General features: G+C 40.2%; 3 protein-coding genes across 5 annotated transcripts; 2 read left to right on the top strand and 1 right to left on the bottom strand.

Annotated features, from left to right (window-relative positions):
- The first annotated feature begins 524 nt into the window (after positions 1–524).
- Positions 525–3,357, top strand: LOC141827183 (NAC domain-containing protein 54-like). Its single transcript, XM_074714427.1, has 5 exons — positions 525–681; positions 1,221–1,501; positions 1,576–2,229; positions 2,314–2,398; positions 2,957–3,357. The coding sequence occupies exons 1-5, from the start codon at positions 525–527 to the stop codon at positions 3,355–3,357; spliced, it is 1,578 nt and encodes a 525-aa protein (XP_074570528.1).
- Positions 3,358–6,420: 3,063 nt separating this feature from the next.
- LOC141825937 (uncharacterized) lies at positions 6,421–9,145 on the top strand. 3 transcript variants are annotated; one of them, XM_074713196.1, is made up of 2 exons: positions 6,421–6,502; positions 8,194–9,145. In XM_074713196.1, the coding sequence occupies exon 2, from the start codon at positions 8,253–8,255 to the stop codon at positions 8,991–8,993; it is 741 nt and encodes a 246-aa protein (XP_074569297.1). In that variant the 5' UTR covers positions 6,421–6,502; positions 8,194–8,252; the 3' UTR covers positions 8,994–9,145. The 3 variants fall into 3 exon arrangements, with proteins under 3 accessions (XP_074569297.1, XP_074569295.1, XP_074569296.1); XM_074713194.1 differs by having other exon boundaries at positions 6,422–6,502; positions 8,108–9,145; XM_074713195.1 differs by lacking the exon at positions 6,421–6,502 and adding an exon at positions 6,512–6,799 and having other exon boundaries at positions 8,108–9,145.
- Positions 9,146–9,364: 219 nt separating this feature from the next.
- Positions 9,365–12,261, bottom strand: LOC141828184 (uncharacterized). Its single transcript, XM_074715561.1, has 5 exons — positions 12,014–12,261; positions 11,254–11,446; positions 10,325–10,531; positions 9,679–9,873; positions 9,365–9,604 (listed from the first exon to the last, which is right to left on the bottom strand). The coding sequence occupies exons 1-5, from the start codon at positions 12,094–12,096 to the stop codon at positions 9,449–9,451; spliced, it is 834 nt and encodes a 277-aa protein (XP_074571662.1). The 5' UTR covers positions 12,097–12,261; the 3' UTR covers positions 9,365–9,448.
- Between the last annotated feature and the right edge of the window lie 1,120 nt (positions 12,262–13,381).

Below are 13,381 nucleotides of genomic sequence, written 5' to 3'. Positions count from 1 at the left end.
TTAATCTTGTCAGACAGACAGTAGAACCATGCTCCCATCTCCAGCCCCTACTTTGCAGTTAAAAAAGAAAAGGGCAGCTATATTTAATCCAAAAAATCCAAAGTCGAAGACCATTGGAGACCCTCTACGAACCCTAATCTCTGAAAAAAAAAAAACAGAGAAGAAGAACAGAAGAACAAGAAGCCAGCACTGCTGCACCATCGCCATCTGCAAAGTAAAAGACAAAAGCAACCTAATTAAGGCACAAAAGCCAAGAAGAGCTTCTCTTGAACGCTGACAAGAATCCACACACCAAAAGCCACTAAAGAAGCTTCCTCCTTTAACTTCCTCCCTATAAAAGCCATGGAGGGAGGGCTTTCCCACCTCCCCCTTCATTTCTTTCTCCTTCAAGGTCTCTCCCTCTTTCTCTTTTAGTGTAGATTAATCTTGTCTAGTACTGATTTCTTGTATATATGATTATCATGATTTTCAGGTTTGTGAATTCTGATATACATCTCGATCGAGGTCGGAGGGAAATTGAACTGATGGCGCCAATGAGCTTGCCTCCTGGTTTCCGGTTCCATCCCACCGACGAAGAGCTCATCGTCTACTACTTGAAGAGGAAGATCAATGGCCGCAGGATCGAGCTCGATATCATCCCCGAGGTCGACCTCTACAAGTGCGAACCATGGGATCTACCAGGTATTTGATCAATCTTAGCAAATACTACTTCAATTAATGTTCTTATTATAATTAATTTTCTTTATCATCTTTTTCTTTTCCTTCTGGTGTTTCTTATGTTGCACTTCATCCTCCTCATCACTTGATTCCTACATTACTTCCGGATGGAGCTATATAGCCTTAGGAAGATTCCTTAATTAGGGACGATGCAAACCCTAAAATTATAATTATGTTGATTTCGATTAGATTCTTGTTTTATGTTTTTTTTTTGTTGATTAAAGATCAGGTACTAAAAGTAGCCTTGAAACTAGAATAATATTGTAGCTAAAGTTAAAGGTTAAGTATTTGGATTAACCTTGTTTGTATTGGTAAAACCCTAAGACAAATAGATAAAGATAGATGAAGAACTAATCCTATAGCTAGTCAAAAGGTTGTCTAGGGTTTGATGACAAGATAGAATATCCTTTGGAAGTACATAAAGCTTCTTGAAAATACAATCCTATCTAGGGTTTGATGGAAGATTAATTTGCCATGCCATTGATTCCTGTAATTCGTCTCAGAGAAGTCTTTTTTACCAAGCAAGGACCTGGAGTGGTACTTCTTCAGCCCGAGAGATCGCAAGTACCCGAACGGATCGAGGACGAACCGAGCTACTCAGGCCGGGTACTGGAAGGCCACCGGAAAAGATCGAAAGGTGAATTCGCAGCGCCGGGCCGTCGGGATGAAGAAAACACTGGTCTACTATGGAGGTCGAGCTCCACATGGCTCACGCACCCATTGGGTTATGCATGAGTATCGCCTCGACGAGAGGGAATGCGAGAATGCTGCTTCAGGTTTACAGGTACCTACGTATCTATGGATGCCATTAATTAGGGTTCTTCATGCTTGTTTTAAACTTACTTTGTGTGATCTAAGGATGCATATGCTCTATGCCGCGTGTTCAAGAAGACAGAGCCGGGGCCTAAGATCATAGAGCACTATGGTGCTTCTCATTCTCAATGGATGTCGACCAAGGATCATCATCATCATCCAACAACAACAACAACAACAACAATCTCCGCGGATAGACGAGAGAGCGACGAGGATGATTTTGAGGGTTTAGGCATTAGTCCTTTCCAAAGTGGTGGTGCTTGCTCATCGAGCATGATGATGCAGCAGCATTGTCTAGCACAAGATGCTTGTCGAATGGATTCATGGAGTTCCCCGGGATGCTTCTCGTTTACTCCATCAAGGCTTCAACACAGGCTCTCCTTGCCGCCGCTAGAGGTCGAGGACTTCCCTCACTTCGACTTTGAAGGAAGCAGCAACATCCACAACAACAACAATGCATTAGAAGAGGTCTTGTCGTCGATCGCCTCAGTCTCCCAGGAACTGGTCCAGTACAGCTCTTATAACTACAGCACTGATGATCACTTTTGGCTCGGATCGAATTATTCTCATCTCGATGAATTCACGTCCCTGTTGGAAAGCAACGAAGGTGCTCAGCCATGTCGACAAATAAGTGAGGTCGGGGGTTTGGAGTTGGAGGAGGAAGAGTTCATGGGAACCTTGCACTGCGATTCAACAGAGGTATGAGAATTAAACTTATTCATGGTGAACTACGAAGCGATTGAGTGAGTTCTGAATCCGATATATCGATTGACATGTGGCCAGATATTTGTGGAAGATGAGAAAAGTATGCCTCTGCAAGCCGCAATGGATCCGACCTGCGGATTCGGAGATGTTGAAGATGAAGAAGGTATTATAATTAATCTATCTATCTATAGAGAAATGCTATGCTGCGTGATAAGGAATCCGCAACTCGTGCACGACACCTGCGGTCCACCGTCGCTGCCGCCGCCCTCGCCGCGCCGTCCAGCCACCGCCGGTTGCCGCCTCGGACGTGATCGATGCGCCGTGATAGCGCCGTTTCCAACCAAATTGTGATCAAAGACCACCGATAAGGACCGGAATCCGACGAAATTTGATCGGTCGGGTTCCAGCAGATGGCCGGCCAGTGGACGGATTCCTTGTTTCCGATTAAATTCATCGGATTTCAGCCACTATCCGATCGGAATTCGGTACCGGCCGAAGCGCCACGAACAGCGCATCGATCGCGCCCGAGGCGGCAGCGACGGCGACAGACGACGCAACAAGGGCGACGGCAACGACAGTGGATCAGAAAGTCGTGCACGATCACACACGGAATTGTCGCGCAGTATAGCAATCTCGTCTATCTATATATATATGAACTCACTTGTGATCATTTATTAATTCTTAATTATAATTTGCTTACGTTGATCTACAAGCTTGACAGGTACTGAGGAAGATCGCGCCGGTGCCAAGCCGACGATGTTTGGCGTGGAGTTCCAGCGAGGGCTGCTGGTGTCGAGCGTGGGCAGGTGCGACACTTTCTTCCACCGCGTGGAGCCCGCGAAGAAGGTCAGCTTCCATTTGAGTAGTGGTCAGGTGGAAGAAGAAGGAGAGGCAAGGTCGAGCGACGACGGATCAGCTGGAAGAGCCTCGTTCTTCAGCAAGTTTAAGGCGTTCGTGTGGGAGAAGTTTTGGGGGAATTGCTCGACCCTGAATTGCGTCAGTGGGAGAGGCGTTTCTGGAATGTTTTTTCGCCGGAACTTGCCTCTGCTCACGTTTGCTCTCTCTCCCTGCAGCGCCGCCGCCGCCGCCGCCGCCGCCGCCGCTGCTGGGTGCGAGAACTGACTGGAGGATCGTTGTTTTATTCGTGTCGTGTAGAAAGAATATTAATTTATACTGATTCACAAGGATATGGACTGACCTTATGTATGATATTGTTGTCGAGCAAATGTAATGCTCATTGAGCTTTGATCGAGGGGGTATTGTTTCTGTGGGAAGAGATGGATGGCGACGACGACGAAGGGACGGCGGAGGCAGCTTGCGGTGCTAACTCCAGTAGGCCGCCGTGGCATGCAGCCGGAAAAGGCGATCGACGTGGCGTCGCTCTCCGAGGGTTTCTTCTTTCTTTCTTTTTCAGACGTCGCATAATTGTGCTCTCCGTCGGCGAACAGTCGCACTCGCACTGATCGTGAGATGGCGGGGCGAGGCTGCGGCGGAGAGCGGGCGAGCGCTGGCGGCGGCTAGTCTGATCGTGAGACGGCGGGGTTCGAGAAGGTTCTGTTTTTATTTCAATTATAATCAAATTAAAAGTTAAAGTCTAAATTTTTAAATTTAAATTTATTTTCATCCACTTAATTTAAAATTTAGAAATTAAATTGTGAAGATTAGAATCTTTAATTTGAATTAGACTTAAATAATTTAAATAGATTAAATTAATATTTTATCTATTTTAACATAAATCTAGATGGACTCATCTGCAACTTGTAAAAGTTGGCTCGTGAGTCCGCAGGTCTCTTCTTAAATTTAAAATAAAAATAAACATTTTAATGAGTTCATCGATTTAATTCGCAACCAAACTTAAATTTTTTAATATTATATATATATCTATTATTTTTTTATGAACTTATAAGTTTAACTCACCTAATCTAAATGTAAAAATTTTAATCTTATATATATATTTTTATTTTTAGTAGGTTTGTGGCTTGGTCCGCATAACTCGTAGTCTGTTTTAAATTAGATTGGATTAGAGATTTTCTAATTTGTCATGATGGTGCTTGGTCTGCTCTGTCCTGTCCCATCAATGAATTTTTGATAAATTGACTCACTCTTCCATAGGTTAATCCTTTTGATCGCACTAATAAAAACTTACACTATTATTTAAAAATTTTAATTTATACGATAATTATTTGATATCAGATGTGTTTGATATAATTGATAATGAAGTTATTATGTAAAAATTTTAAAGTATAAAATATTATTATAAAATATATAAAATTAATATATACTTTATATTTTATATTTTATATTATTATTATTTTTAATTTATTGAATTCATCTTTGTTGAAAATATAAAAAATCCTGACTAAGTTAATGGGATGTGCTTGGGCACTCGTCCGCGTATTTACCTGTATGTGTACGTGTCGCATATGCAAATTCAGAGTACAATATCATTGTAATTGCTCTTATTTAACATGAATTTTAAGTTCTTTTAAGTCATCGAATATTTCAGTCTAAAAAGTATTTGGACAATTATATAATGGATTTGTTACGGGGATAGTCAGAGGGGCCCTCAGCTGGACTCAAGTCCAAGTCTGGTCCTATCCCAAAGGTCCAGTCGGTTGAAGCTATAAACTTGATTGATCTGGTCACTTAGAGTATAGACGTTTACCCATTCGGCCATTCTTCAGCTGAATCGCCCATTCGGCCATCCTTCAGTCGAATCGTCCATTCGGCCACCCTTTGACCGAATCACCCATGCGGTCCTCTCTCCTTCATTTAGCCTCTGAAGCGCTTTGACGCTGAAGGTCTTCGCCTCACGTATCCTTTACCAAGCCGGACCAACGAAGCGGCCTACAGTGCCCTGGTACATCCCATCACGATTTTTGACAAGCTCACGCCTTCATTAATTACTACTATCTCTCTGCTGTCTGCACTAACTGTGACAAGATAACACTTTACCGACGATGGGACAGGGAACTCGATTGTTCTTGACATCTCATTAATCATGATGGGACAATCCTTAAATGATGACGTGAAGGTATACACGCTCATCTCTCCTTAAAATGACCACTCCCTTCAGCAGGTAACTCTCTCAACTTCTTCAACTTCTGTTTTCTCTTCACGCTCAAGCTACTGTTAATCATCTTCTTCCTCCCGCCATCCCTGACTTGAGCGTCGGAGTGGTTGCGTCAGGGCACCCCCCTGACCTTCCTACTCACGCCTTCTCTGTTCTCAGGTCCAGGAGTCAGCGGCGTGCCAAACCCTTCGTCTTGTTCCACGCCAACCTCGACGAAGGTCCCGACGATCCTGAAGCTCCCGTCGCCCCCAACTCTCCTCCTGTTCCACTTCTACGACGAGGAAGGTCCGGTGACGTATCCAGATGTACTTCTCAACCGGAACATGATTAAATGTTAACAATAGATGGTTATTAATTGGTCAATTAGCACTTTTAATTTATGAACATTTTTTTTTACTATTTAATGATCTTAAATACCTTCTATTAAGAAACATATATTGAATTTATATTATTGTATTTTAAATATTTTATTGGATTTTGTCTCATTCTTTTTTAAAATAAAAAACTTAACTATTGATTGGACGGTAATAAAGTGAGTACAAATTAGAGTTCGGGTACTCTGAAAAATAAATGTCCTTCGGTAAATTATTATTTAAATAATTATAATGTATGCGGTAAAATGAATAGAATTTGTTCACAAGATATAGTTGAGTTGGTTACATGAACGGAATAGACTTGCAGAAGATGACAAAGATTCAAATCTCAATGAAGTCGAGACAATACTCTCCTCTGTCATAGTCAATTGTAGTTTCTTGATTTACCTTTTCACAGATAATCGTAGGATCAATCATGTGAAACATAATTGATTCTTAAAAAGTTTCACTGTGAATGTCGAAATACTTTATGCTTTTTGAATTTTATTTAGATGAGAAGTGGGAAACTTCTTCGAGACTACATCAGTTCCATTCGATTTAAAAAATTGAATATCTAAAATAATAATAATAATAATAATAATTATTATTATTATTATGGGGGGCGTTTCAGAAAATAAACTGGGGTCTTTTGAGCCTCAAATATAATTTCATTTTGGGCTGGGCCCAAAACAAAGCCCATAAGAAACAAGAGTAGGCTCTATAAAGTCGAAACTAGGGTTTCTCCCTCCTCCACCGGCGGAGCAACTGCGTCTACGCGGTGACCTTGTGGTCGATTGATCGCCTCGCGGAAGATTTCAGCAATCATGTACAGTTCAAGAGGGTACGCAAGGAAGACCTATTTTGATTTATTTATTTTTTCAGATGTCACAATTCGTTCCATTTTTTCCCCTCTCGTTTCTTAGATCGCTCTCTTGTTTAATCTAATCTTGGGGTTTTATTTGGATTTGTATGGATTCTAAGCCCGATATGCCTATGTTAGTTTCTTTTTCTGCAAATTTTGTGGCTTTTATGTACATCTGAGTATGCCTTCTTGAAACTCCCCTTCTCCAAGCAAAGGATATCATTTTTGGCTTTCAGAGGCGTTTTGCGCCATCATCAAGTCAAGCGGAGAGTTGAGGTACTGGAGTGATAGTCTGTGATTCCCTTCTTTTTTGGTAGGGTTAGAATGGTTACAAACTTACAATCATGTTCGTAGGATTTGGATTATGCCCTCTGCTTTACTTTATCTTGACGCGTTGTATGATTTGTGTTTGTAAAGGAATCGATTAAGGTGATGGCTAACTGGTTTTTGTCTTCAACTTATAGATAAATTTACTTAGAGAAATTACTGGCAGGCACTCTTTGAATTTAGATGAATCAACAAATTAGCATAGCTACTAAAGGTCGATATGATAAATCTGATGCCAGAAATGATAGAGGTTGATGATGAAATTATAATAAAAATTAGTATGAGCTGCATTCATAGTATTTACAGGGACTCAAGTTCTGGTTTAGCTATTGATGTTGATAGCTGCTTATTGCAGGCTATTGTTAATTTTTCACTTGATGGTTTTAGTTTATTAATCCATGAAGATAATGGATTGTTTTGTTGTCGATTTGGTCGTCTTCAGTCGATGAATTTCCAGTAGTTAGGTTGTCATGGTTAATTCAGACTTAAACAGAGGGCATGTTCAGATATCGACTAGGCTTCATAACACATACAAATATATGAAACACACATGAATGGCAGAGGAGGTGATTTGTTTATCTTGCTTTGATACACTTTCTTTTAAGATGGAGATGGAGGGAGTTCTGAATTGTTTAGGTTTGTCTCTTTACTTTTCCACATTAGCTAGAGGAGGCTGCATAGTTAGTCTATATATGAATATTCATGTAGTAGTAATTTGAAATTGGCACTTTAAACATAACAATCCTTTTACTTGAATATCACATAAGGATTTTATTATTCACTAAGGATTTTATTATAGTTGACCAAAAATTCATAAAATTATCACTACAGTTGGCTTCATTGTATTCTTTAGATGTTTATTGATTGTTCCATTTAGGTTTTGGATTGTTATGTTCAAATCTTTTGGGAGATTCCCACATGATTATCAGTTGCTTCAGATATTGATAGAAAAAGTCAAGAAGTATCCATCTTGATGACCAGATCATGTTATCAATCCTTAGAATATCACAATATTTCATGTTTTCTTATGTATTCTATTTATGGAATGCTTTCTCTTGGATTTGCTGTTCCTGATTTCCCCCCTATTTTGGTTGTATGCTTATTTGCTATGTGTGCTTATATTGCATATGAAAGTATTTTTTGGGTGATCGATAATAGAGTAATATTTTAGCGTAAAGTCGGGTAAGGTCTTTGATAAATATGGGGGATTGAGCTGAGGGGGGTTTTTGTCTCCTTGGGTTGTTGGATCATGTGAAGGGCAATGTTGGGGAGCGGGGGGTTTTCAGACGGGTACGATGGGGCAAAGAGGCCAAGAATGATGGAGTCAAATCCCTACTTCGCAGTGAACAGCAGCTTTGCGACGGATGGATACGAGGTTGGCGGCTCAAAGAGGTTGCGGATCATGGAACCTGGATCATTCATGCCAATGGGAGGTATTGGCAACTCCTACCAACCCCTCGGTGGCAGTTTTAGCAGAGGATTTAGCAGCATTCACTCCTTCCCGGTGGTCCGGCTGAGAGGCCTTCCTTTCAACTGCAACGACATTGATATCATCAAATTCTTCATCGATCTAGATATCGTGGATTGCCTGCTCGTCAACAAGAATGGGCGTTTTACAGGAGATGCTTTTGTCGTGTTTCCATCACTCATGCAGGCTGAGTTTGCGCTCCGTAAGGATCGACAGAACATGGGCCACAGGTACATTGAAGTTTTTCCATGCACCAAACAAGAGTACTACCGCGGAGTGGCCGCGGAGGTTAACAGTGGTGGCTGGTCCTTAGACGATGATTATCGCAGAGACGCACAGCCTGTTCATGCGAGAAAATCATACGAGGACAAGGACAGGGACAATTCGGAGTATGAGGTCCTAAAGCTCCGCGGCCTTCCCTACTCAGTGACCAAGTCTGATATCATCGACTTCTTTGCGGAATTTGAGCTGAGCGAGGACAAAGTGCACATTGGCTATCGCCTGGACGGGAAAGCAACCGGTGAGGCCTTTGTGGAGTTTTCGTCGCCAGATGAAGCAAAGAAGGCCATGTCGAAGGACAAGATGACAATTGGTTCGAGGTATGTGGAACTTTTCCCATCCACACCAGAGGAAACAATGAAGGTTAAATCTAGGTCTAAAGAGTTGAATCTATAGCAATTGCCTCTGGTTCTGCCAGTTTTTCTGAGGACTCTAGCTTTATGTTGGATAGTCTGTAATGACCTGCAACATTAAATTGATGCCAAAGTAGTATGTACAATGTCTTTTATGTTGGTCACTATCTGAATCATGAAATCTTTTCCATTTAACTGTTTCAAAATTTAAATTAGAGATATTATAAGCAAGCTAAAGTAATCTCCATGATACTAAAACACTCATAACTAAACAACATTTACCTTCTTGAAGCCAAAGGCATTGAATTCCCAATTGCAGGCATTGGAAGTTCAACTAGTTTGATCAGCAGCACCTGCACCTCCATGCTCAAAACTCAAAAGAGGTCTAATAATAGTTAGAAAGATGGTTAAAGATATTGCAGTTTCATTTAAATAAACAGTTATTTCACAACAATTCGTGGGATAGAGCGACTCTTCTAACGATATGTTCAGAGGCAACTATTTAGCTAACTTCTGATCTATTGGGGAATTCTGCATATGGTACTGAAAGGAATGGTCCCTCCATATGTTGTTCTCAAGATACTTCTCGTAGAAGATGATTTCATCGTTTGTTTTGACTGATACGGCAGCCATGCTTCGGGTTCCATATCGCCTCTGCAATGATGAACCAACAGTGAGATGCCTCGATCATACGAGAAGATTACAAGGTAGTAAAATTCATTTCTGACCAGCTTTGCATTGCTTTCCACAAAGATAGAACTCAGGGCGAATTCCCATTCGGGATCGCAACCAGTGGTAGGTAACATACTTGGATCAGCTTTCGTTTGGTCACCCATCAGCTTTTCGACCATCTCTTTTTCACAAAGTTCTGTCTCTCCGTAACTCGCTAGTATTTCGTAGAGCTCTCTGCGTAATTTTTCTGTCTGCGAACGGGAAATGTTGGTTTCATGTTAAGAAAGCAATCACTATAGGAAGTAGAGTTCAGAACTAAGCTAAATTAAGATTGAGCCAAGAAAAAATGAATTAGATATTTTTAGTAAGCATTCTTGTAGCAAAGGCCTTGATATCAATTGGTCAGGATGCAAATGATAAGACTAGAATTTTTGACACCGAAAATCTCCTAGTTGTTCCAACCTCCAACATGTAAACATTTTTCTACTATGCAGCTGAGCAAACATGATGAATCAAGTTTGAGAAACATCGTGTACAGGGCAAAGATTGAGGGGAATGCTGCAAGATCCTGATGTGGTGTTAAAAGTTGGGAATTAACAAGTGCATTCACAAAAATATTGTGAAATAGTTGCGTAAAACAGAGGAAAAAAGGCCTAGCACATAATCAATTTTGAAATAGCAAATTGATAAAGCTGCATCTACCTTGGGCCATGGAGAGTTCAGATTTGCATTTGAAAGTACATGGACACCAGGAGGAACTTTCTGAACAACTATAGGTTTTCCTTTCGGACGGTTAGAGATGTAAAACATGGTTTGTGTTCCAAGTTCAGCCAATATTAGATTAAATCCATCATATTGATGAGCTTCCTTGACTATTTCCTCTGCAGCCTCTGAAGCAGATTTTGTTCCCTGCAACAAGAAGAGAAAACACTCACAGACATAGGCCGCAGACGCAATAATCAATATTACATATAAGTCATGGAATATAATCGATAAAGAATAAAACAAGGAATGAAATTGACAAGGGATGGAATAATCTATGTACTCATTAGATTGAATCATGGAATGAAATAAATAGATCAATTTCATCAATATGTTTAATGAAATTGACAAGGTATTAGAATCCTTACTAGACATACAGAAAAATAGTGATCACAAGAAATGGACTTGAAGAGTTCAAAAAAAAAAAAAATAATGGTTCGAATCCTCGAAGCCAGGCAATACCCTTGAGAGTGATCGGTCTGACCAACTTCCATTGGCCAGTTTCTCGATTTACCTCCCAGCACAAATGGTCCCCATTTGAGGAAAAATTCATACGCAATAACTGGGGGACCAGGATAAATCGGGAAGCGCACGCAGCGGCGAACCCAGATGCCCAGCATCCTTTGATTGCGATCCCCATTTGAAGGAAAAATTCCTACAAATACAGAAGAAATTGACAAGGGTAACTAGTTTGTCCTAATACTATTCCATACAGAAAAATAGTGATCACAAGAAATGGACTTGAAGAGTTCAAAAAGTACAACTTAAGGGAGAAAAGGATCATGATTTAACCTAATGCATGTAGCTATTGGCTGAAAGAGAGACATACAGCAAAATATTCACAACTTGTTTCAACCTAATGCAAGTACCTCCAAGAACCTTTTTGGCAATTCACCCCTGGACCTTGTTCCGGACCTAGGCCCAGGCTCCCTAAAATTTGTCAGAAATGCCAGGAGGCCATCCTTTGTGCACCCCAACCACGTACCTCCTCCTAGTTCATCTCTTCCTCCCAGGATCTTTTGATTGCTGCCTTCCCCCCACCACTCCACTGGTTTTGTAGGCCTACCATCATGCGCAGTTGCGAGAAAGCAATATAAGCGATTAGCAACATCCATGAGAAAAAGAGACTTCACAGCAGCATTTCATCACATATCTTGTATGAAAATGAAAAAAAGACCCAGTTCGATGGACTCAATCCCTGGGGTACAGAAATTTTCCATCAACCACCAGCTAAAATTCACATTTGAGAAAATTCTATACGCCGTAGCATAAAGCCCGTCACAACCTACCGTTGCACCATTGCCCCGAGGACAACAGTATCTAAAATTCACAGAGACTATTCATAAAGCCTAACAGCAAGCTTCTCCTATAGAAGAAGCGGCGTCAATTTCCTAATCATAAACCGTTTCAACTCCAGGTTTTGAAGATGAAGACAGACAGTATGCCGATCGAAACAATCAATTCTCGAAATCATCCAGGTTTTGAAGATGAAGACATCATAAACCTTTCTTCTCTGGTAGCAGAAGCTACTAAAAACCAGAAGTTAAAAAAACTATTCGTGTCGCATGAGAAACAATCAATACGAGTAAATCGGAAAGGAAAACGAGAAGGGAGGCGGAATCGACATGCCTGTCATGGAATTCGTCTCTGTTGAGGAGGAGGAAAAGTTGGTAGACAGGATGCGCTTGCCACACCCACGCCGCTATGCACATGCTGACAATTGCACAAGGAGAAGCCTTCGCCGCCCCTTTCTTCTCTTCGCAACCCTAAGCCCTGCCGGAATCAAATGGCCGGCGACACAGATCCAATTCGCAATGGAACAGTGACAGACAGATTAGGGATTGCTTCCGTTGGCGATGGCTCGTAGGTCATGATGACCCACGAGCAGTTGAACGGTAATGGATACTGTACAAAGTTGTTGGAATACATTAATTTTGATTCGGAATGATTTAAAATTTTTTTAATTCATCGATCAATTGACGAAATTGATTGCCCTATAGAAAAAAAAATATTTCGAAAATATAATACATGATTTGAATACTATAAATAAATAAAAGTGATATAGCATAACTTAATATATAAATAAATATTTTATTTTAAAATTATTAAATAATACCACTTATTTATAACACAATTAAAATGGCATCTTCCTACCTCATCAGTGATAGTGTTTAGTTGCCCTGTGTTTAGTTGCCCCTGAGACATAATTGAATTGGTTACGATGAAACATCTTTGCATAAGAGAGCAAGGATTCGAATTTCGACAAAGTCGAGTTATACACTCCTCCGTCGTGACTAACTGCAATGTCTCGATTTATCTCCTCATATATGATCGTGGGACCGACCATGTGAGACTGGTAGGATGATAAATTTTAGTGATAGTGTTTAATTGATTGGCCTACTAGATAAATGTAATTTATGCACACATAAAGAAATTAATTTTTAGAATACTCATTTTAAATTTTAATTATTTATTGAGTGTTTTACCACTGTACCAATGAATATCATTTTGATAAAGTCTAAACCAATTTGATTTTATTTTATTCTTAGTTTGAAATGTACTCATTTCAGTAAAAAGATGAAATCTACCACTTCAACAGTTCCACATGATTGATCATCTATGAGGAGGCAAATCAAAAAATTACAATTAACTACTACGGAGAAAGACTTTATCTCAACTTTATCGAGATTCGATCCTTATCCACTTCAATAAGTCTACCTCGCAATAATCAATTCAACTATATCCCACGAGTAGCTCAAAATGTACTCATACTTAGCTAATATGTTGTAGAAAATTCTCTTGATCCAAAGTCTATTGATACATCTACCATCCTCGTTTGGATATCTCACTTCAAGCCAAAAAAAAATCATTAATATACTTTCTAATAAACCTATGTCTAGCCCCTACGGGTGTGGTAAAACATTCAAAAGAGCAATAAAGAGATCAGAATTTGAATATCAAACGAATATTATTTTTGAAAGAAATATGAGAATGCAA

The sequence above is a fragment of the Curcuma longa genome, chromosome 4, assembly GCF_044706935.1.
Source record: "Curcuma longa cultivar G26 ecotype Majalengka, Jawa Barat chromosome 4, ITB_CL_G26_1.1, whole genome shotgun sequence".
In the NCBI taxonomy this organism is placed as follows: Eukaryota; Viridiplantae; Streptophyta; class Magnoliopsida; order Zingiberales; family Zingiberaceae; genus Curcuma; species Curcuma longa.
The sequence above is the reverse complement of the archived record's forward strand: the minus strand, read 5'-3'. Positions and strand labels throughout refer to the sequence as shown.

Bases quoted from the DNA above. Each gene is read 5' to 3' on its own strand.
- LOC141827183 (XM_074714427.1), top strand. From the start codon at position 525: ATGGCGCCAATGAGCTTGCCTCCTGGTTTCCGGTTCCATCCCACCGAC. The intron at 682-1,220 runs GTATTTGATCAA...AATTCGTCTCAG, and splicing joins CGAACCATGGGATCTACCAG to AGAAGTCTTTTTTACCAAGC. The intron at 1,502-1,575 runs GTACCTACGTAT...GTGTGATCTAAG, and splicing joins ATGCTGCTTCAGGTTTACAG to GATGCATATGCTCTATGCCG.
- LOC141828184 (XM_074715561.1), bottom strand. From the start codon at position 12,096: ATGTGCATAGCGGCGTGGGTGTGGCAAGCGCATCCTGTCTACCAACTT. The intron at 11,447-12,013 runs GCATGTCGATTC...GCATGATGGTAG, and splicing joins AGAGACGAATTCCATGACAG to GCCTACAAAACCAGTGGAGT. The intron at 9,874-10,324 runs GTAGATGCAGCT...TCCCGTTCGCAG, and splicing joins TGAACTCTCCATGGCCCAAG to ACAGAAAAATTACGCAGAGA.